General features: G+C 45.9%; 1 protein-coding gene across 7 annotated transcripts in view; it reads left to right on the plus strand.

The window, feature by feature from the left end:
- The window catches only part of Farp1 (FERM, ARH/RhoGEF and pleckstrin domain protein 1), a 246,439-nt gene that overhangs the window by 151,145 nt on the left and 73,219 nt on the right, over positions 1 to 22,075 (plus strand). For all 7 annotated transcript variants that reach the window (XM_029468929.1, XM_021181763.2, XM_021181765.2 and 4 more), the window contains exon 3: positions 17,332 to 17,436. In XM_029468929.1, coding sequence (XP_029324789.1) covers positions 17,332 to 17,436 — 105 coding nt within the window. The remainder of the gene's footprint in view (positions 1 to 17,331; positions 17,437 to 22,075) is intronic.

The raw sequence follows: 22,075 nt of genomic DNA on the forward strand, positions 1-22,075 counted from the left end.
TTTCTCTGTATAGCCCTGGCTGTCCTGGAACTCACTTTGTAGACCAGGCTGGCCTCGAACTCAGAAATCTGCCTGCCTCTGCCTCCCCAGTGCTGGGATTAAAGGTGTGCGCCACCTGGTGGGCACTGGGGCCTTGCTTTATTGACTCCTCCGTGAAAACTCTTTCCTGAGGCAAAAGTAAACAAGCCAAACTCTCCTCAGCGAATTAGATAAGAGAATGGGAAGTGGGTGCTGTGAAAACCCGTACAGATATTCCCTGGGAGCAGGTGAGCCTTAGGAAGCCCTCCCTGCAGGACCGCAGTTAACGTTCCAGGAAGATCTGTGGAAATGAACTATGAAGAGTATAATTTCTGCACCTGATGACCAAATCAAAGAACCTTTTGCTTCTACATTTCAACATCGTCTCTCTATGATCCTTGAAAACAGTGCTTCTAGAAGCATCCGGTCATTCACACAGTAGTGTTCAGTCTGTCTTCATGGCCCCCAGGTCACTGGTTTGATTAATAAAATCACCAGAGCGAGGCTCTCTGTCACTGATCTCTTTTTCATATGCTGTTTATGGTACTCGGTTGTCTATCCAAGAAGGTCACTAATGTCACCTCTCCTGCCTGACTCATCAGTGTGCAGAGTCAGCTCGGCCAGTCCAACCACGTTAGGTGTACAAACATAAGCAGCAGTGGGCCAGTTGGTTTTGTTTGTTTGTTTTTTGGGTGAGCCAAGGGTGACTTGAGAGAGGGGTTAAAAATAGACAAGCTCTGTATCGCTCAGCCATTATGTTCAGCAAATGAGAATCTGGCTTCCTTTTGGTTTGCTTGCTGGCGCTTTTGCATTGAATACATGACTGGGTGGATGCATGTGACTGTGCAGAGGTACACATATGTGCAGGGTAAAGCAGGACATCGTTACTGCTCTCTGCTTTAGTTCCTTAAGATAGGGTCTGTCGTTGAACCAAAGCTCACTGCTCGGTCTAAGCAGGCTGGTTAGTAAACCCTTGAAATCTGCCATTCTTTGCCCTACAGTGCCGGGGTTACAGGAATGTATGGCCTTGAGTGGCTTTTTGTGTAGGTGCCCAGGATTCAAATTCAGGTCTTTACCCACTGAGCATCTTCCCAGCCCCAGGATCTGCTTTCTTAATCCATTATTATACACTATTTTTCAAAGGCATTAGGAAACTAGGGAGGCACATACAAGTCCATGGACTCTGAAGATTGCCCCGTAGTATTTATCTTAACATATACATATAGCGTGTCCTGTTTGGTCTTTGGAGCTGCTATACAGAGGTATTTGTGGCCAAGGATTTGGTAAAATGGGACATGGGTAAAAGTTCTGCCTTGCATGTTTCAGGAAATTCCAGAACTCTTGAAACCAGTGGGGGCTGAAGGCACCGTACTCCTCAAACCTGCAGTGGCCACTGGGCCATCCTGCCGGGGAAGCAAAGCAGGTTTTGCGACTGCTCCTTCAGGTCACCATGACTAGTTTGCAAACATAGCAAATCAAAAAGGGAATTACAGACAATATAATACATATTTTGGATTTGTTTTTAATTGGGAAGTCGGTCCATCGAGAGCTGCTTTGAAGGATGAAGGAAAATGGAGCATTGGGTACATGGCTCTCTTCACTGAGTAACACACACGTGAGAAGGACGCTCCACTGCAGGTTGTTGTGTTTTTCTTCTGTGTATTTCTTTCTACAAGGAACTGGTGGAGCCTCTTGACCTATAATATTAAAAGAATATTATTACTCATAGGCCCAGTCTTGGACACAGTGTTCATTATTATCTTTTCCCCTGGACCCTGTCACCCTGCAATTCTGAACCCCCAGGTCTGTTCAACAGCACATCCCCCTCTTCACCTATCCTTGTGAGCGACCGTGCTAGTTCAGCTGTCAGGAATTTGCTCTTCGCTGTTTTTCTGCAAACATTCGATCCCGGGGCTTCTCCCCTGTCAGTGAAATTTGGACTCATCGCACATTGGAGGAGGAGAAGAAAACCAGCACATGACTCTTGGCTGCGGTGTCCGTAGCCTAGAACATCCATGAGTCTGTGCAGCTGGACCCAGCTTCTCCCTCGGCATCACTGTGTGAAATATGTGGAAGTCATCTTGCATGCTAAGCTCAGAACTCTGGCACGGAAGGCAGAGTCGAGCTCTTAGAATGAGGTCCTTTTGTTTCTGAAATCGGTCAGATTTTGTCTCAGCTGGTTTCCGTAGACTGTCCTTCTTCCGACGGCAGGTTTAGTTTTCAGCAGACGGTTGAGTCTTTGTTTCAGAATCATGCCCATGGTTCTTTAGTTGTTTTAATCTGATCTTTCTGGGAGCAAAATGCCACTGCTGACTTTTGTATAAAACACACTCAGGGAGCTCAGACTGTAGGCAGAGGATCCTGCCACTCCTAGTAACACATGCACACTCATACACACACACATTCACACACACACACACACACACACTCATACACACACACTCACACACACACACACACTCTCTCTTTCTCTCTCTCACACACACACACTCACACACACACATACACACACACACTCACACACATGTTCTCTCTCTCACACACACACACTCACACACACACGTTCTCTCTCTCTCTCTCTCTCTCTCTCTCTCTCTCTCTCTCTCTCACACACACACACACACATGCACACACACACCCCATACTGTCTCTAGCAAAGGGGCTACGCCTTTCCCCACTGGCTGCATTCCTCCTCATGTGTCACCTCTGTAAAGTTCGATCATGGACGACTTAGAGAATTTGTTCTTCTTTTAAAGCTCACAGTCCTACTTGGCTGGGTTTTCTCTGAAACTCTCTGTTTTCCAACATAGCCTTTGAGTAAGTGCTGCTGTTGGGTCACTGTGGGCGGTTCATGCTGCTGAGTATAGTTTGTTTGGGTAGGATTCCATGGAAAAGGGTAAACTGGAGCCCTGGTGTTTTGTGTCGTGTCTTCCACTGGCCCCTGGTGTTTTGGCTGTCATGGGCTATATTCCTGCCACACACAGGACAGGGCTGTTAAGGTGACTAAGCTTGAAACTACAAACCAGTGCAGAGTAGCAAAGAAAGAACTGGGTCTCTGGCTTCAGTGGTGTGTGTGTGCGCACGTGCGTGCACATATGTTAATATAGTAATAGATGAGGTCATAACACGGGGTGGGGGTGGTACAGATCTGGGAAGAACTGAAGGAGAAGAAAGAAGGTGGGGATGATGTAAATGTAGCATCGTCATGGATAAAATTCTCAAAATTTTAAAAAATTTAACCCAAGGAAAGTCACAGATTATAACATTAAAAAGGAATATTCAAGTCATGTCTGAAGATGGATTTTTAGTGTAATCATGAGACTTACACTAAATGTTTATATTTATATGTATGACATAGATATTTATAATAAATGTTTACAGAATTTTTTAAAGCCCTCTCTTCACTCTCTTGAAGCAGTCACACAGTAACAGTGAAGGTGAGAAAATACTCAGTTAACCCAAATCCTGAAAGCCCTAGTCACATAGAGCCAGCAGGCCAATGTGTGTGTGTTCCGGGACTATTCCTAGAACTCCTGGAGGTTAAGGTAGAGAGACTTGGTCACTCTCGGGGCTGTGGTCTACTATCTGTGCAAGGTGGATCCTCTTATAGGTTGGTGACTGTACAAGCAGCTACCATGTGGCCAGCAGGCCATGTGTAGTACAGCTGGACACATTTCCTCATCGTTTGAATGCTGAGCCTGAAGGCTGTGTGTAACTCAGTAGCAGAGCATAGGTTTAGCATGTGCATGGTCTGGGACTCTCCCCATACCTCAGCTCTGAGATAAAAGGGAAAACTGTGATCCTGGAGTTTATAATATTTTTTTTTAACATTTCACTCGTAGTGGGCCTTTTATTCGTAGTGTGCATGTACTGTTTTTGGAAGGTGTAAACTTTGAGAGTGGGTTTTTTTTGGGTTGGTTTTTATTTATTTATTTATTTATTTTGGTTTTTTGGTTTTTCGAGACAGGGTTTCTCTGTGTAGTCCTGGCTGTCCTGGAACTCGCTCTGTAGACCAGGCTGGCCTTGAACCCCGAAATCCTCCTGCCTCTGCCTCCCAAGTGCTGGGATTAAAGGCGTGCGCCACCACGCCCGGCAAGAGTGTTTTATAGTGGTTCCTGTTTAATGATGCACCATTGTGGTTTCATTATGGGAATTACCACTTCAGGCTTATTCACTTCGTTATGAGAACCACCTTCAAGCAACAAACAAGAGTCCGCATTCCAGTGGCGTGTACACACCAGCAGAGGGAGGTGGTGGTAGGTATGGAGCACTAGAGGGTGTGCTGCTGAGAGGTAGTGAGTGAGTGATATGCAAAAGAAACAGCAGAATAACCGAGATGGGGGAGAGGCGGGCACAACTGAAGTGATGTGGGTCAGCCGTGTCGGAAAGCAGGCACAAGCAAAGATCAGAAAGTGAAGAAAGTCACCATGGAAATTTTGAAGGAGAGCGTGCTCCCGCCTGTACCCAGGCCCTGAGATAGATGAATGTCTGATGTTCCCCAGAGAACAGCTCAGGCAGCTGGGATGGGTGAGCAAGAGGAGGAAGGGTTTTACGTAGTTCAGAGGGGTGTTGGAACACCAGCCCCTTACGCCGCCATTGTGAGGGATGTGGCTTAACAAAGATGCTAGTCTCTGGGGGAAGCAGTTTGGAAATGGCTTATGTGATTCATCTCATGGTGGCATAAGGAGAGGGTGCAGTAGAGGCAAAAGCAGGAAGGGAGACTGATAGGAAAACACTCACCCCGCCAGTCAGAAATAACCAAGAAGAGTGCCATAGGTTAGACTCAGTGTTCTGGTTCTCCAGTCCCAGGAACGTGTGTGGGTCAGCCTGAAGACACAGCCTGCAAGACAGTCCAGGAATAGATGCCTTTTAAACAGCCACTGTCTCCTTTTCTCCCTCCCCTCCCTATAGTTTTACTGACAAGATCTTGCTGGATACAGACCCAGCCTCCACAGTGTGGGCGCTGCAGGTGTGGACCACCATATCTGGGTTAGTGTAGGTACCTTGAGATTCCCAGAGTCCTCTTGAAGGCCTGTCCATTGTGAGGTCAACCCTCTGATTGAGTCGTGGCTTAGAGTTCATCTTATTTCTCAGGTTTAATGGCGCAGAACTCGTTATGGTGTGGTTCTAAAACTCGTGGTAGCTAACCCAGAGTCTTCCTGTCCTTCTAGGTAGACTGTCTGTCTGGTTTGGTACATGCTTTTGATCATTTTGTTATATACTTCTGCATTGGTCACTTCTCTGTTGCCATGATAAACCACCATGACCAAATGCAAGTTAAGGAAGAGAGAGTTCATTTCGGCTTAGGGTTCCAGAGGTATAAGAATCCATAATGGCAGGATGAAGGTCTGGCAGCAAGCATGATGTGTGTGTGTGTGTGTGTGTGCATGCACATGTGTGGGTGTGCATGAGTGTGTGTGTGTGCATGTGGACTGGGGGTAGGACACACTATGTAGTATCAAAGCTCCCTGGTAATGTTCTTCTTCCCTCAAGGCTGTGCACAGTGCCACTGAACTGGGACCAGGTGTTCAAATACCCGCGCTAGTGGGGACTACATCTCATCCAAAGCACAACCTGCTTGTAGTTTCTTGTTCCTCTGTCCAGGAACTCAGGGCCCATGGTTTGTCAACCCCCAGCAGGTTACTGGTACAAAGGGATCGTTATTTTTATTTGTTGTTTTTATCTCTGTATGTTTATAGTTCTATGTATTTTTTTAAAAGACTCATCCCATCTCCCTCTCTTCTGTTTTGTTTTAGTTGTCTTAATCTTTTGTAAGAAAATTGTAAGCTATCAAGAGAAAATACTTTGTTTGTTTGTTTGTTGCAGTAATTAAAGAATAGGAAGGATTAGTGTCGTTGTAGTTATCAAATGTTAGAAATAACATGGAGAATGTTTCTGGTAAAAATAAAGTTGCTCAACTATGAATTACCAAGCAAGATACAGTGTTTGTGCTTCCTGCAAACTTTCCTTCTGGGGTCCTCAGAATCCTTTAGAGGGTGGGAGATGGGGATGAGGGACAGTGAAAAACCCTGGGCTGTGGAAGTTTGCTGGGCTATGGAGTTGGTAAGTGGCAAGTCAGACTTCCTTCACTGTGACCCAATAATCCTAGAACCTTTCATCATTCTCTGTTGCTCCTAAACGTGATCATACATATTTTATACCCAGCAGTAATAGCATTGCCCATTAAAAATGTCCAGGGTAGATCACCTCCATCATTCTTTCCAATCAATTTTTTTTAATAATTTGCCTTTTCCATCAGCAATTACTCTCAATATTTCTATCTAACCCTTAATTTTTATTATAGCAAAATATGTGTATCATAAACTTAAATTTCTTAGAAATACACATTCAGTGGCATTAAGTGCATTTACCCATCCACAGAACACTTCATCTATCCCCAGCCAACCATGTCTCCCGATCCCTCCCTCAGTCAAGGCTGTTACCATTCTACTTTCTGTGTCTTTGGACACTTGTGTTATATCCTTGCTTGAAAACTTCTTGTCCCTAAAGTTGTGTGTGAATGTATGAGTCCGAGCTTTGTCTAAGGAGAGTAAGTACTAAGTATTTCTTAGCAGTCTGACCTCTTTGTAGCTCAGCAGAGTTTAAACTGGGGCCTGGTCCACCCTTGCTCACTTCTGTTGTTGAACTGAGAAGAGACTGAGAAGAGAAATGTTGTTCTCGGTTTCATGTTGATACAACTTACAGATCTGGAGGCTTCAAAGTCCCAAAACATGGCCACTACATCTGCATGGCCTCTGGTGAGGGCGTTTGTGCCTCATTATAGCATGGGAAGCAAAAGAGAAGATGGGGAGGGGAAGCATGAACTGGTTCACCAGTGCTGCCACAGTGGTGATCACATTTCAACACAGCCAAGTGTGACATGCACTAGGTGTACCGAAGCCCCGAGCTCAGTTCCATCACCATCCAAATGTGTTCAACGTGAGTTTTGGAGTCTATAAACCATATTCAAACCACAGCAAGGAAGTATTTGTATGAGAGAATTTCTGAGCTGCCAGAGCCAATAATTCTTTTTTCCTCACTGGGGTGTGTGTGTGTGTGTTTTCTGTGCCAGATATACAATTCTGTGTTTTTATTTTTATTAAAAAATTTTCTAGTGTGTGTGGGTGTTGTATCTTCATGTGTACCCATATACCACATGCTTGTAGTGTCCTAAGTGGCCAGGAAAGGGAGTCAGCTCTTATGGGGCTGGAGTTATATATGGTTAATAGATACCCAGGTCCTCTTCAAGAGCAACAAATGCTCTTACCATTGAGCCATCTCTCCAGCCCCGGGATTTTAATTTTTCACTGCTATAAGTCAATACAGCGTTGTTTCTTTTTCTGAGTAAAATCATTAGGATTTTGTCTGAGTTAAGGTTAGTGTTGCTGTTGGGAAAGAACAGGTCCACAGCACTGTTCATCATCAAAGGAAGTCAGGGTAAGAAACTGGAGGCAGGCGTTGATGCAGAGGCCATGGAGGGATGTTGCTTACTGGCTTGCTCCTCATGGTTTGCTCAGCCTGCTTTCTTATAGAACCCAGGACCACCTGGCCAAGGGTGGCATTACCCATAGTGTGTGGTCTCTCCCACATCATGTATTAATCAAGAAAATGTCCCACAGACTTGTCTATCAGTCAGCCTTACTGAGACATTTTTTTTTCAAGCAAGATTCTTCTTCCCAGGTGTATCTAGATTTGTGTCAAGTTGACAAGAACTAACCAGCCCTGGTTTGTTTGTTCAAGTACTTTCCCCTTTCTTCTGGGGAAAGATTTTATGATAACTCACATACTCAAGAATTACTTCCATCAAATCAGACAGTGACGTGGGTTTTTTACCCACGTTCTATGCATATGAGCTCCCCTCCTAGATTTCATCTGGGATTATACCCATATCCAATATTCAAATTTCAAAGCAATGAGATTTGTTTAATAATGGACCTGGCTACATAACTCAGACTGGCCTCAAATTTGCAATCCTCCTGCCTCAGATTCCTCTGAGTGCTGCCATTGCAGGCATGTAGTGATTTAGTTATTTTAATTTTTAAGAATTTATGTTCATGTGTATGAAAGAATAGATGCCACGTGAATGTGGGTGAATGCTGGAAACTGAACCTGGAACCCTCTGGAAGCACAAAAGGCACTGATAATTAATATTATATCATCTCTCCAGACTCTAACTTATGTGGTTTTTTAAATTTTTTTTCTTTTTATGCAATTTTAAATTGAGGAGACTTTGCATAAAAAGGACTTTAAAGCCCCCTCTCGGGGTTGAGAAATACGTTCCTGTTCTCCTCACTGAACAGTTAAAAACCCGCAGAACCACTGCCATAGAACCACTGTTACAGATTCTTCTGTGGCAGAGGACTCTGACTTTAAACTAAGGTCTTTAGAGATTGACTCCTGGCGGGGGTGGGGGTGGGTGGGGAGGTGGTGGGGAGCTGGAAGCCAAGGTCACATGGCAGCATGTGAAGGAAGATGAGAACCCAGCAGCACTACAGAGCCCTCCCTTCTGCTCAGATAAATAGTCACTTTGCGCCTTTCTTCAGAACAGTGATTTTTCTCTTTTGAACGTCACATAATATCAGGTGTTACACCCCCACCCCAAAACCTCCCACCTCCTGAGAAAACTCGGGTTCTGAGGCTAAGGTGTATTTTGTGGCTTAGACCACTGGACTGGAAGAGACTAGGTAGACCCTAAGAAACAGGCACGAGGCTTTCTGGCTAGAAAGCCTATTCTTCAGTGACTGCAACCTGGATTTTTCCTTGTCTTGTTCATTCTTGATGTGCTATTTTGTTCCCTTGCCTGTTAGATGAAAGCTTTAGATCTTTTGATATTAATGAAATTTAGAATCTCTTACTACTACAAGGACAAGTCTCTCATGTCAGGAGCAGACTTAAAACCCCACCCCCACCCCCAAAAAGACTGGATGTTCTCTCTGAACCACTTCTTACACGTGTTTTCCAGAGAACAGCAGAAATCCCCCACACCTACACACACACACACACACACACACACACACACACACACACACACACGGTGTGCACCACCCTGGAATTCAGGAAGAAGGGAGTTCTGTGCTCAGGACACTGGTTACATGGTCCATGAATTACAGCGTGGCTGAAAGGACCCATTCTCTCCTGTCCTGGACGCTGGGGCTCCCTGAAACCCAATCCGATGTGTGCTTAATGAGTGTTCCCAACACCAAGGCTCAGTGCCGAGGGAAACAAGGAGACAGTGTGTCCTTACAGGCAGCATGGCCACCCCAGAGCTTCTGCACAGGACAGAATGGCAGCATTTGTGTGTAGACTCACGGGCAGGCCTAAACATTTAGCTAAATCCATCCAGAATGAAAGCTTTGTTCCAGCTCCCGAGAGCTGAGGTGTAAAGTTTTACTTCCTGTCTGCGGTGATCACGCTGTTTCCTGTCCAGGGTACCAGACAGCTCTTCACTTCTCGAGTTATTCACCATCGTTTTTCCCCTCTGTAGCATCATGGTTGTCATTACCATGACTGAGACTGGATAGAGTTTACTGAATTGTGCTTGCCCCTCTAGTATTTTGGAGTATCCCAAGTCCTCAGCCCTGTGGAGGAGGTCCGTCATAGTGTTCCTGTCACAGAAGTGGAAATTAAGGTGCAGATGAGCACAGGCATGTTACTGTTCACAGTGCTGCCTTCTGTGTTGAAGTGGCCCCAGGGTGCAGCACAGATGAGGGTCGTATGTGGATCCTTGCCGATCTCAAGTGTCTAACTGCACAGGAGATGTTCCCTACAGGGAAAACTGCAGTCAACCCCTGTCATGATTTGAAATAGATAGCTATGCACCACATAACGTCACCCTGTCCACTGTGAACTGCCAGCCACCATGGTGGCCCCAGGGGATTATAGTGTAGCTGAAGAATTCCTGGAGCCTTCGGACAGGATAGCCACGTCACAGCCCCCATGGTCTGTGACAATGCTGGTGTAAACCGCAGCAGCCATGTGAAAGCATAGCACAGGTGTTGAGCACAGTGTGTAGTACTAGTGATAACCAGAGACCATGGTCCCCTGCGCCTATGCTGTGTGTCTCTGGCAGTGGGCCAAATAGATGCAGATATACACCACGTAATACGGTGTTCATAGTGTGGTATGTCATGGGGTGTGTCATTCAGGCTGGAGAAATTCACTGTGATGTTTTGTGACCATATCACAGCCGCCAAGACATGCTCAGGGGACTTCTCCTGCGATCAGCATAGTATGCTCTTGAAGTACGTTTTGAAAGCCCTGAACCGCTTTGAACTTTGCAAGCTGTCTTTTCATTTTTTTTTTCTTCCTCTTAAAGTTTCTGCCCTGAGATCAGCTTCCCTCATTCATTCTGAGATGCTCCGTGGGTGTTTACAGGTGGGAAACATATAAAGTTTTTTTCCCTGTGTTTCTTTTCCTATTAGACAATTTCATCCTCCTTGGTCCCTGGTGTGGAGCTCGGATTCAGATCTCAGAGGTGTTGTGGAAGATCTGCAGTCTAACCCTGCCCCGAGTTCCTTTCTTACCTGTTGCTGGCAGTCCCCAGCGTCACCCTCTCCTGTCACCCTCCCCTTGGAGTGCCCAGTGTCACCCTCCCCTTGCCACCCTCCCCTTGGAGTGCCCAGTGTCACCCTCCCCTTGCCACCCTCCCCTTGGAGTGCCCAGCGTCACCCTCCCCTCTAACTCTTACAGCTAAGGTTTTACTTCTCCCTCACCATGTTTAGTCCTAAGAACTCTTACACATTCACCAAATATCCATCCTCCTTCCTCCACAGCCTCCTGGGTTTAGCTGTGTTGTTTTGTAAATTATAGGCTCTCCGATACCGGAATACACAAGCTTTAAGAGAATTTTACTTTCACCCTTTGCTACTGGAGTGCAGCCTCTTCTATTGTTGGCTTCAAATGAGTCCAGCCTAATCTGGTTGCTTCTCACCTTGGACCCTCACCCTCTTCTCTGTCATCTCCCAGAATTCTGAAAAAAATCTCTCACTCACTGTCTCCTCTCTCATGTTCTTCTAGGACTCTATTCCCCTTCTTTATTTAAAAACATTTTTTTAAAATTCTTTGACTGTCATTTTAGCAGGGTGTCTGGAGACAGCAGAGACACAGGGTGTTCACTTTTCTATATTTAACCTGAGTCTGACATTTTTTCCCCTAATTTGCATTAAGCCTAGGCTGATAGTGGCTTGTGCTAATCCTTCTGGGGAAAAAAAACAAAAAACAAACAAAACAAAACCTTGAGCATTTACACATAGATCTCAGATTCTTTTGGAATTTTTCAGTCGGTGTCCACCGTGGCTCCCGCTTCCCTGGTAGCTGTGTCCCAGAGTTTGGGGGCTCTGGGGACAGAGAACAGGAGGCCCCAGCTAAAGAATGGATATCCTGGGAACGAGTCTAAGGTGCTGAGACCTTATGTAACTTCAGGCCTGAGATTGGGTTGTAAACGTCAAAGAGACGATTAGATGGAAAGACCTTGAACCATGGAACATGTTCACGGACTGAATAATGACAGTAAAAGTGAGGAGACTGTTTGCAGAGAAAATTAGCTGACCTCGCACATGCATGCTTGGATCTGAGCTGTGGGGCTTTTAAAGCCACAGTCTATCCTGAGGCATTATTTCCGGCTCATCTCTTGCTCCTAAAGGGACAGCACCAAGCACAGCTTCTCTCTACATGTGGCTGAGAACTGGGCCCTAAAGTGGTTAGTCATTTACCAGGGCTGGAAAAGACACAACATCACACAGTGGATAGCATGCTAACAACAGTCCTCTCAAGTCCACAGTCAAAGCAGTGTCAGGGACCTCTTTGCTCTGAGATGCTGCTGGGCAGAGTCCTTCCCAGGCTCCTCCAGTTTCCTGCATTGACCTCGATATCAAGCGTCCATCCCATGGCTTGCAGCAGTGTCCCCCCCAGTCTCTGCCTCTTTGTCTTGTGGTATTCACTCCGCCTGTCCAGCTTCATCATCTGAAGACAAGCCATCCTGAGCTGGACCTACTACCCCAATGGCCTCACTCGGTGCATGGAATGATTTGCTTTCCAAATTCACCAGGACCATGGGCTAGACTGTGCCCACAGCAGCAGGACCATGGGCTAGACTGTGCCCACAGCAGCAGGAACATGGGCTAGACTGTCCCCACAGCAGCAGGAACATGGGCTAGACTGTGCCCACAGCAGCAGGGTGTATATTTGCTACTGTTGTTGAATCTCTAGGTTGGGGATCAGTCTCAGATAGAGACAAAAATCCAGCTGTGGGACCCAGAATCTTGCAGATTCTTAGACTTCACCCTACTCTGCTGTGAGCAGAGGGAGTCTGTACGTGGAGTCTGTACCGATGGCTCTTCACTGCCCCCAGGGAATCAGTGAGCGTTCAGATAGAGGGCTGCTCTCTGATCACTTTCTCCTGAGTTCCAAGGCAGATACACGCATGCGCTGGGGCATGGGTCCCATCCTCAGAGACAGATTATGGACAGAGCTGGGCTCTAAATCCAGGGACATGGCAGGAACACAATTTCAGTGCAGATCCCATTCCCCTGTCTACGATTGCATCTACAGTGGCAATGATACTAAGAGAACATATGTCAGGCTCTTGGCAAGATGGTTTGTGATCATAAATTCATTTTGTGGGGCCAGAGGATGCTCGGCTCTTATGACACGTGCCGCTGAGTCTGATCTGAGTTTGATCCCTGGAAGCCATGTGAGGGAATGAGAGAACTGTATGGTAAGTTGTCCCCTGATGTCACATGAATGCTGTGACACACACATGGACACACACATCTTTAAAAGTCCATTTTAAAATAGAGCACCCCTCTTTCTGAATGCTCACTGATTCCCTGGGGACAGTGAAGAGCCACAGGTACAGAGTCCAGGTGTAGGGTGAAGTCTACGAATTTGTAAGATCCTGGGGTCCCACAACTGGACTTTGTCTTTATCTGAGACTGATACCCAACATAGAGATTCAACAGTACTAGCAAATATGAACCCTGCTGCTGGGAGCATAGTTTTAAAAAGTCTATTTTAGCATCATGTCTGGCCAGAGGGGCAGTGATATCTCTGGTTCAGTTGATTTGGAGGCCGAAGCCAGATAACTGAAAGTTTAAGACCAGCGTGGGCTGTAGAGTGAGTTTAGGTCAGCTTTTGCATGTGAGGCCTTGTCTCAATAACAACAAGAGTAAGAAGAATAATCTCTCACTCTTTCTTGACTGCATATGGTAGGACTGAGCAATATCTCACCGTTAAATCCCCAAGGCAGCCTGTGGCTGTATTTGGAATGAAAAAGCAATTCTGAATGAGCATGTTATTATCTGACCCCACTGCCTTTAGAAGAAAGTCAAAACCCAGAGACGCCTTCCTGGGCTGAGTGATACATTGTATCATTGTATATCTGTGCATGTTCACCTGGCAAACTCATCTGTCAAGCCCCATCTTGATGGTTTCTTTTAAGCTTTTCTAGATGTTCTATTCTCAAAGTACTCTGCCATGAGAAAGATTAGGCAGCTGCTTTGTTTTCTAACACTCCGTGTGTGTGTGTGTGTGTGTGTGTGTGTGTGTGTGTGTGTGTGTTCCTGCACATGCATACATATGTAGCTAAAGGACAACCTCGGATGCCATTCCTTAGGCTCTGTCCACTTAAGCCCAGGTTTCTGTCTGCTAGCCTGTGGGACTGTGGCTGTGAATCTGCATGCCGTTCAGGGATTACTTCCCAAGCATGTAAACTTCCCACTAATGTGATTTTATAGGGCCCAGGAAAGGCCCATTTAAAATGGAGAAGACCACGGGGACACACAGTGTGGAGTCCACCAACTTCTTTGTGCAATAGATTAAAATTCAAATGCCCTTGGAACTTAATTAAGAGTAGCCAATAAGAAAAAAAGCAAGAGATTTGATTAGGCGATTTCATTTATTGCCAATTTGTTCTCCAGAATGAAACATGATAGTCATGCTTTGACCTCTGATAAGGAAAATGCTTCTAGAATATTTTATCGAGAATTCTGAATGTGGGGTTGGTCAGATTCAGACTTTATAGTCCATCGGAGCCTTGGGGATCTGCAACAGTACAAACACATGACAATATTTAAGAAAACATCCTTAGGGCTGGAGAGATGCCTCAGTTGTTAGGACCACTGGCTGCTTCCAGAGTTCAATTCCCAGCAACCACATGGTGGCTCACAACCATCTGTAATGGGATCCGATGCCCTCATCTGGTGTGTCTGAAGACAACTACAGTGTGCTCACATATAAAATAAATAAATAAATCTTTAAAACAAAACAAAACAAAACATTCATAGCGGACTGGAGAGGTGATCAAGGGCTCAATTCCAATACCCACAAGGTGGCCTGTAATTTCAGTTGGGATTCAATGCCCTCTTCTGGCTTTTGTGGACACCAGACAGGCACATGTGGACAGGCATACACATAAAGTATAATACAATTTAAAAAAAATCTGCAGCACACCTGTGTCCTACTCAGTCACTGTTGTCCTACAAGGATTTTCACCTGATAGCAAGACCACTCTGAGAAAATAGCTTTCTAGAGATCTTCTCACCATCTTTGTGCTTTGCCTCCTTTGAAGGTAACCTTGAACTTTGGATATTCTTTCCCCTCTCTCCTGCTAAGAGCTGGAATTCCAAGCATACACACAGTTAATGCACCATTTGGGGATTAAATTGAGGGCTTCTTGTATGCTAGAAAAGTCATTTACCAACTGAGCTACACCCTAGGCCACTACTCAAATTGAACTATTTGTGTGTGTGTGTGTGTGTGTGTGTGTGTGTGTGTGTGTGTGTAGACCACAGGTTTATGTTGGGTTTCTTTCTCTAATACTCCTTTGTTATCTCTTTTTTTGTCTCACTGAACTTGGTGCTCACGATTGCTAGAGTGCATGGCCAGTGATCTCAGAGGATCCCTAGTGAGCCATCATGGCCAGCTTTTATGTAGGTTATGTCTGCTCTATGGACTGAGCCTTCTCCCCAATGTGGCTTTTTTTTTCTCTCTCTCTCTCTCTCTCCTCAATAAACAGTCTTATGAATGCATCATCGTTTGCCATGAATGTGTCATCGTTTGCCGTGAATGTGTCCTCGTTTGCCACTGGAGGCATTTTAGGTTGTAGTGGCCTGATACCCATTGGAATGTTAACAGTGAGTTCCTGGAAGACATCAGAGTGTCATTTCCTTGTGAAACTGTCCTATAATGGGTCTTTCTGCCTCTACATGTGTTCTCATGCCATGCTGTGAGTGTAGCCAGAATTCACAGTGAACTCAGAATGCTTTCAAGGCACCATCCTGTAGATGGGTCTTGGGGGCTAGAAAGCAGTCACTTAAAGTCTTTGTCAATATCTCCATGTTACCTAGCAATCCAGCACCATAGAAGGCACAGTTCATGTAAATGTGCACAAAAGAGTACATGTTCAGAACGTTTTAAAGAAATGAAATCCACTTTATCACTATTAACTAGATCCTGGTAACTTATTTACAACCCACCCCAGTCACACAGTCATTTGCGGTGCTGCTCTGTGACAGAACATAGGTGTTTGCAAGGCAGAGGTGAGGCTGAGGGCTACAAGAGCCTTGCTTTAGGACCATGAAGTTAGCTGTGCACATGGAAGCCTGAACTGACTCAGTAGAGGACTCAAGATCGTCGTAACTCTCCCCCACCTCTCTTATGACATGTTTAGTCTAATACCTTTGTCCATAAAGACATCCATTGTATAATGACTTTTCTCTGCTTATTTAAATTTCTAGTGTTGAACTGTGAAGTTTCATTTCTCAGACTCTGTAAACCTAGATGAAGTTATGAGATTCCCTTAGTTCCAGGAATTCTTTGGGAAATATGAGTGCCTGCCAGCTGGGCAGAAAATTGGCGAATCCTAAAACAAGCAGGCGGTGTTGGAAGTTGTGAAACGGACTGTAGTCTTTCTTAAAAGAAAGAAAGGAAGGAAAAGGAAACGCTGTATGGCATAGGAATTCTTCCACAACTCCATACCCCCATGGTCCGATTTTAAGAGCATGTTTTTTGTTAAGGTGTTTGAATTGTGCTGGAGTTACTGAAGGAAAGAAGATTTCAAGAAAAAAAAATGGCAACCCATGAGCTTAATCATGCGTCTTCTTGCATGCTGGTGTGAGAAGAGGAGCCTAGAACCAAGGATTAGTCTAAGCAGACCCAGGTCCCTGTCTGTCAGCCTCCCTGGAAAATGTCTGTATGTGTACAGCGTATCGGAAACAACAGAGAACAGAACCACAGTGGCAGAAAGCAGGGTTGGTGACCCGTAGTTCGTGGTCCTCTTTTATGTCCCTTCCTTTGGATAAGCATGCATGGGCTCGCTTTCTATTGGGAAGATTTCTGGTAGTCACAGCTCACTCCTGCTGCCTGCGCACGTGACCCACGGACACAGGCCAGTGAGCCGAGATTATCCACAGAAGATGTCGCAGGTAGCTGTGGCTATCTTTCAGATTGCTCTGATGGCAGCCATGGGACCATAAAGTGGTGTCTGTTAGAGTAATGAAAGCACAGAATACCCCACGCTGAACCATCTTTATTGGCCCCTGCAGCCTTGCAAGGACAGGCTAATGGGCACACTCATTGTACCTGTCAGGTCTCAGCCCTCACCGTCATTTAGTATCCTGAGTTAGTTGGCTCCTAAACTGTTAGGTGGGTATTGGAGAGGTGATGGAAACGTAAAACTGGTGACTTTTGCCTCCCAAGGTTTGATGCGTGTGTCAGAGTTTGATCCATCATAGCAGCAAGACCTTAGGAAGCCATGGAGTTATAAAGAGAAACCAAAGCATAATTCTAAGTGGGTTACTGCTCACATCACTCCCTTCTCTTCCACCTTGTATACCTGGGAACTGAACTTAGGTCACTTGTCAGGCTTGGTGGCAAGCCCTTTTACCTGCTGAGCCATCTCCCCTGCCCTGGCTTAACAACTGAATGCTGCAGGGAAAGTCACACAATTCCCTGCTCTGTATACAGCAAACCAAAACTGCTCTCAGAAACAGATGACAAGCATGCTTTCAGAGGCTAAGGCAGGAGGATTGTGTGTTCAAGGCTAGGCTGGGCTACATAGCAACACTCCATCTCAAAACTAAAGAGAAATGAAAGCAGTTTGTTACTAGAAAATGGGGAGAAAATGACTTTATCTCCAAGTTGAGTCTGCCAAAGCACAGATACAGAGGGGACACCCAGGATGTCACAGGGTGGGTGGTGGCAAGTCTTGCTGACCCCATGTGTGCCCCTCTGACTGGAGAATGGGGAGCAGCATGGTTTGTGTGCCTGGGTGCCTCCAGCAGAGACTCTTATAACCCTACTTCTCTTTGTCTACAGCAACGAGCACCAGGGAAGGTTCTGTTTGACGCCGTGTGCAACCATCTCAACCTCGTGGAGGGCGACTACTTCGGCCTGGAGTTCCCTGACCACAGAAAAATCGTGGTAGGAGATGGGGGCGAGGGTGTCAGATTCATATCGCCTTACCATCCATTCATCTTCAGGGTGGGAGGGATCGCTGCCTGTCTTTGCAGAAGTAAATACGTGGCAAACACCCTCCTTTATATTTAAATCTATATTTGGTTAAATGTTCAAAATGCATGCGGCAGTAATCTGTGCATGTGCCAGCAGTGTCTGAGGAGCTGGAGACTGGAAACATCCCCCTCCACCCTGCTTCCGCTCCAAGAGTCAGGCTGCCTTTATCCCTACACATCCTCTGGGTTTCAGATAAAAGTCTGTTGGGGGTGTGTGTGCACAGACACAACTCTGCCATGCACCGAAGAAGCCCTTTACAGTGCTGTCTTTATTTCCTGACTCCAAAGGGAATTCTTCTCATCATGAGGACCCCTCTTCTGTTTTTCACAGTTGTCCACGTCATCTACAACTTGTGTTGTAAATGATGGACTGTGGTTTTTCTGCCTGTGATGCTGCAGCAGGCAGACTAGCGTAAAGGTTTCTGTAGTTCAAAGTCAAAGGTGCAGCATGGCCCAGTGAATGGGTCCAGCTGTTTAAACATTTGCAAAGCACGTCAAACCATGCTTTTAAAAGGCTTGACCGTTTTGAATGCTTCCTGGTGTGGTCTTTGTTTTGGTCGATGGCCCATTTAAAAGGCTGGTTTCTCTGTTATTAGTCACCAGTTTAGGCAGTAAACTGATTGGCTGCATTCCCTCATAGCCTTTCGTAGTCTATAGAGTAATACAGAGGACTCAATATTCTGGGGATGCCATAATGAAGCTATAGAGAACCTGTCAGCTAGAAGGTGGCATGCTTGAGTCAGAGGATAACCCAGGACTGTGTCAGGTCTTCATGGAGCCAGGGTGCTTTGGGGCAGTGAGAACAACAAGCAGAGGAAAGCCAGATCTGGGGACATCAAAATCTAGGAAGAGTGTGTCCCAGGGATGGGGAAGCCCTGCTGTTCTGGGCTGGGCTCACAGCCAGTGGCACTTGAACCAGAATCCTAAAGTGAGGCAGGTGAGATTTCTCTGCGAATCTCCAAACACTCTGCCTTTGTCCTCACCTTTCTGTGGTTTCTCTTTGTTCATTTGCAGCAGTGTCTAGGGTCTTTCATACAATAGGCTCTGCAAACTTTATCCCTAGCCCATGCTGTCTTCTCCTAGTCAGTACCATAATTCCCTGGCCCAGTCCTTTCTCTAATGCAGCCACAGACCTGCCAACTCGTAAATCCCCATTTACCTGACAGTTTTGTGTCTCCACTGATTCTTGAATGTAGAAGAAACATGAGTTGAAGCGTCAGGTGGCGAGAAGTGTGGTTCCCATTCACTAGAGGTGTACAGCTTCGGTTGAGAGTCCAGGAAACAGCAATTACCATCCAGGCCGGTCGGAGCATTGCTGTTGGGTGGGGTGTTGTTTCATAAGCTCATTTTATGTTAAAGTAATGACTTTCCAGACATGCAAAGACACACTAGCTTGTTATTTCTAAGAAGCCTGCTCAGCGCCTGCCCAAATGGCTGCATGCTCCTAATGGTCTTGTGTTCCCAGGCTTGTCCGAGTCCTGCCCAACTAGAGTTGCCTTTCTGCTGCTGAGGTCAGCAGAGGGGTCTGAAAATCTGCAAGTAGCTCCATGCCCAACCCTCAGCTATTTAATGGTAGAACAAGGGCTCCTGCCACACCCTTCTGACTTCAGATTTAGTGTCTTTCTGTGCAACCCTAGGGACTTATCTATGCCAGGAGCTAAAAAGGCTTGATTGATATGATCCATGATAGCCATTAAAAGTTTGTACAACCACGAGAACTGAATATATATATAAATAAATAAATATAAATATATAAATAAATATATATATATAAATTATATATATATATATATATCAGTGATGATGTAGAGAGACAGTGCTTACTCATATGTAATGGCAATAGAAACATTTGACTTGGGGATGTAACTCAGTGGTAGCCAACATTCGGGCTACGGGTTCAATTCCCAGACTACCCACCAATTCAAACACTACACAATGCATAGCATCATACGTGCACTTACCATCTGCAAAGACAGATAAGGCCCATTCCAAACGGCACATGAAGAACTCAGTGCAGCTGTGTTCTAGGAGAACTTTGTGAGGTCAGAGCAGTAGTTTGCACACACTCTGAGGAAGAGCGGCCCTGCTGGCGCCATCATAGATGTATACCCAGCAGCTCGTTAGTCCTTGTTCGGGTTTTGGAGCTCAGGCTTGGGGAGTTGGGTTGTCCTTGCAAAGGTTCTGGTAGCAGGTGGTAAAGGAGAAAATGGAATTCCAACTTCATTCTGACCTGCCTGCTTTTCTCCCTGTCTGTGCCAACCCGGGAGCTAATTCCTATAATGGTAAAAACCATTTGTTTTCACGAAATTGATCTGCAGTATTAAAGTGGACCGTGTAAGTTAGCAACAGTGTTCAAGTGGCGTCCGGGCTGTGCCTCCCTCTCTTTATCTGACTGCTGGGTTTTGGGGTACAATTCTTTGAAAATTCAATGAGTTTTACAATTATTACAGCATGTGCCCTATGTGTCCATTAGCTATAACTTTAATGCAAATCCCTCCAAGGTGGGATGAGCGCTCAGTGTGGCGACATATAATGATCTCACAGTGTGGCGACATATGATAGTCTCAACATGCCCTGAGCTGGTGGATTCTGTCTTGGACATGCTAAGCAGCCAGTCTTGATTGTCTAGCCTGAGGAGGAGTGTAATTATCTGCATTTTCTTGGATGTTGAAGCCCTCCTGCCCTTGTCCCAGGCAGTGTAACCTTGGGGCCACCAACCCTCACTGTCACCTCCTTGCCAGGCCTGTTAGCAACAGGATGACTGGGGCACTCTGAGCCATCTTTCCAAGCCTCAGTTTTCTAATCTGTGAAATGGGGAGAATAGTACCCCAAAGCATCACAAAACAAAAATGTGTTCATCCACACAAAGCACAGGCCCTCAGGAAGTGCTCTGCAAGCATGCGTTGCAGGAAAGTCTGTTACCATGTTCACCATCGTCATTCTTGTGTGTGTTTCAGATCTATAGTGGCAGCCATTTTTATTGTGATTCATAGTCCTGACTTTGCACTTTGCCATTCAGCTTGCTTGCAAAGAGGGCTGTTTTGCATCCCTCCGCAAACCAATCGCACAACTCCCTGTGCCCCCACCCCACCTCTGGGTCCTGCACTCTTTGTTTACCTGTCTAGAATGGGGCTCATTTGACTCACTTGAAGGGTCATTCACCAAGCAGACTGTGTCTCCCTGTTTCCTACCATTTCTGTTGTGTGTATACCATATCCCGTGTCCTGATTTCTCTTTTGATGGATATGTGAGTTGCATCCACATCTGGGCTGCTCTGAGCATTACTGCTGCCAGGAGCTTGGGCTTGCTGACACTCCCATACCCAGCTGTGATGTTACCTTGGCCAGCCTCCCTTTGGAAGGCCGTTCACACATCTCCCAGTCCTGGGGTTGACTCTGTTAGCTTTGCTCAGTTCTCTGTGTAGGACACACAGGGAACTCTCTTCCTCAGAGTACCTGTGAGACTAGGATTGTGACTTTTTTAACTTTGGGTGAGAAGGTGTTGAATTCAGGCCACTTGAAATCCCGCTCAGCCCTTTGCCTCTCTTCTCACTGTTTTAAATGTTCAAGTCAGGCACTGTCCTCCCCTCCCTCTCTTCTCTTCCTCAGAATCTTGTCAAACCCAGGGCCATGCATATGCTAGGTAGACATTCCTATAGAAAGAAAAATGAGGGTTTGCTATAGTAAGATGTTTCTCAAGGTTATCCATAAGAAAATGGCAATTATTAAGTTGTTAGTTGGAAAACTTGTCCTGTGCCTTGTTAGTCAGCAGAGGTCGTCACATGCTCCTAGTGAGGTTACCTCCTGCTGCTCCCTGCTCCAGACAGTTTCTGTCCCTGAAGGATCTGGAACAGAGAAGTCTGTAGAGCAGAGAAGTCTTTATCAGCCTTAAAAACATATATTGGGTCTTCTGTGCCAGAAGTGCTGTTGATCTTGACTTTCTGCCTAATGTGCTAGCTGATTGGTGTATGGGTTTGAGGCGGATAAAAGGCAGTTTTTGCTAATAATGGACACTGAAGCCTGAAGTGGATACCTGGTAGCCAGGTGGGTCCAGCAGAACCTGGCCAGTCTGATGGGAGAGCTGTAATGACAGCATAGATAGAGCAACAGATGGCATGAGCAAGAATGCCGCTGTGTTCCACTTAAACGTCACTTATGGAGGCAAGATGGCCTTGCTGGCCAGCCTCACCCGATGGGCGAGTTCTAGGCCAGTGAGAGACTTGATCTCAGGAAGGAGGTAGACGATGGTCCCAAAGGCTTCCTCAGAATACCTAAGGTATTCTTCTGCCCGCCATGTGCATGTACACCCGCGCACACTCACAGTGCACCTGTGCACACACAGTGCACCTGCACACACACACAGTGCACTTGTGCATACACATAGTGCACCTGCACACATACATAGTGCACCTGCGCACACACACACATAGTGCACCTGCACACACACACAGTGCACCTGTACACACACATAGTGCATCTGTACACACACATAGTGCACCTGCACATACACATAGTGCATCTGTACACACACATAGTGCACCTGCACACACA

The sequence above is a fragment of the Mus caroli genome, chromosome 14, assembly GCF_900094665.2.
Source record: "Mus caroli chromosome 14, CAROLI_EIJ_v1.1, whole genome shotgun sequence".
Lineage (NCBI taxonomy): Eukaryota > Metazoa > Chordata > Mammalia > Rodentia > Muridae > Mus > Mus caroli.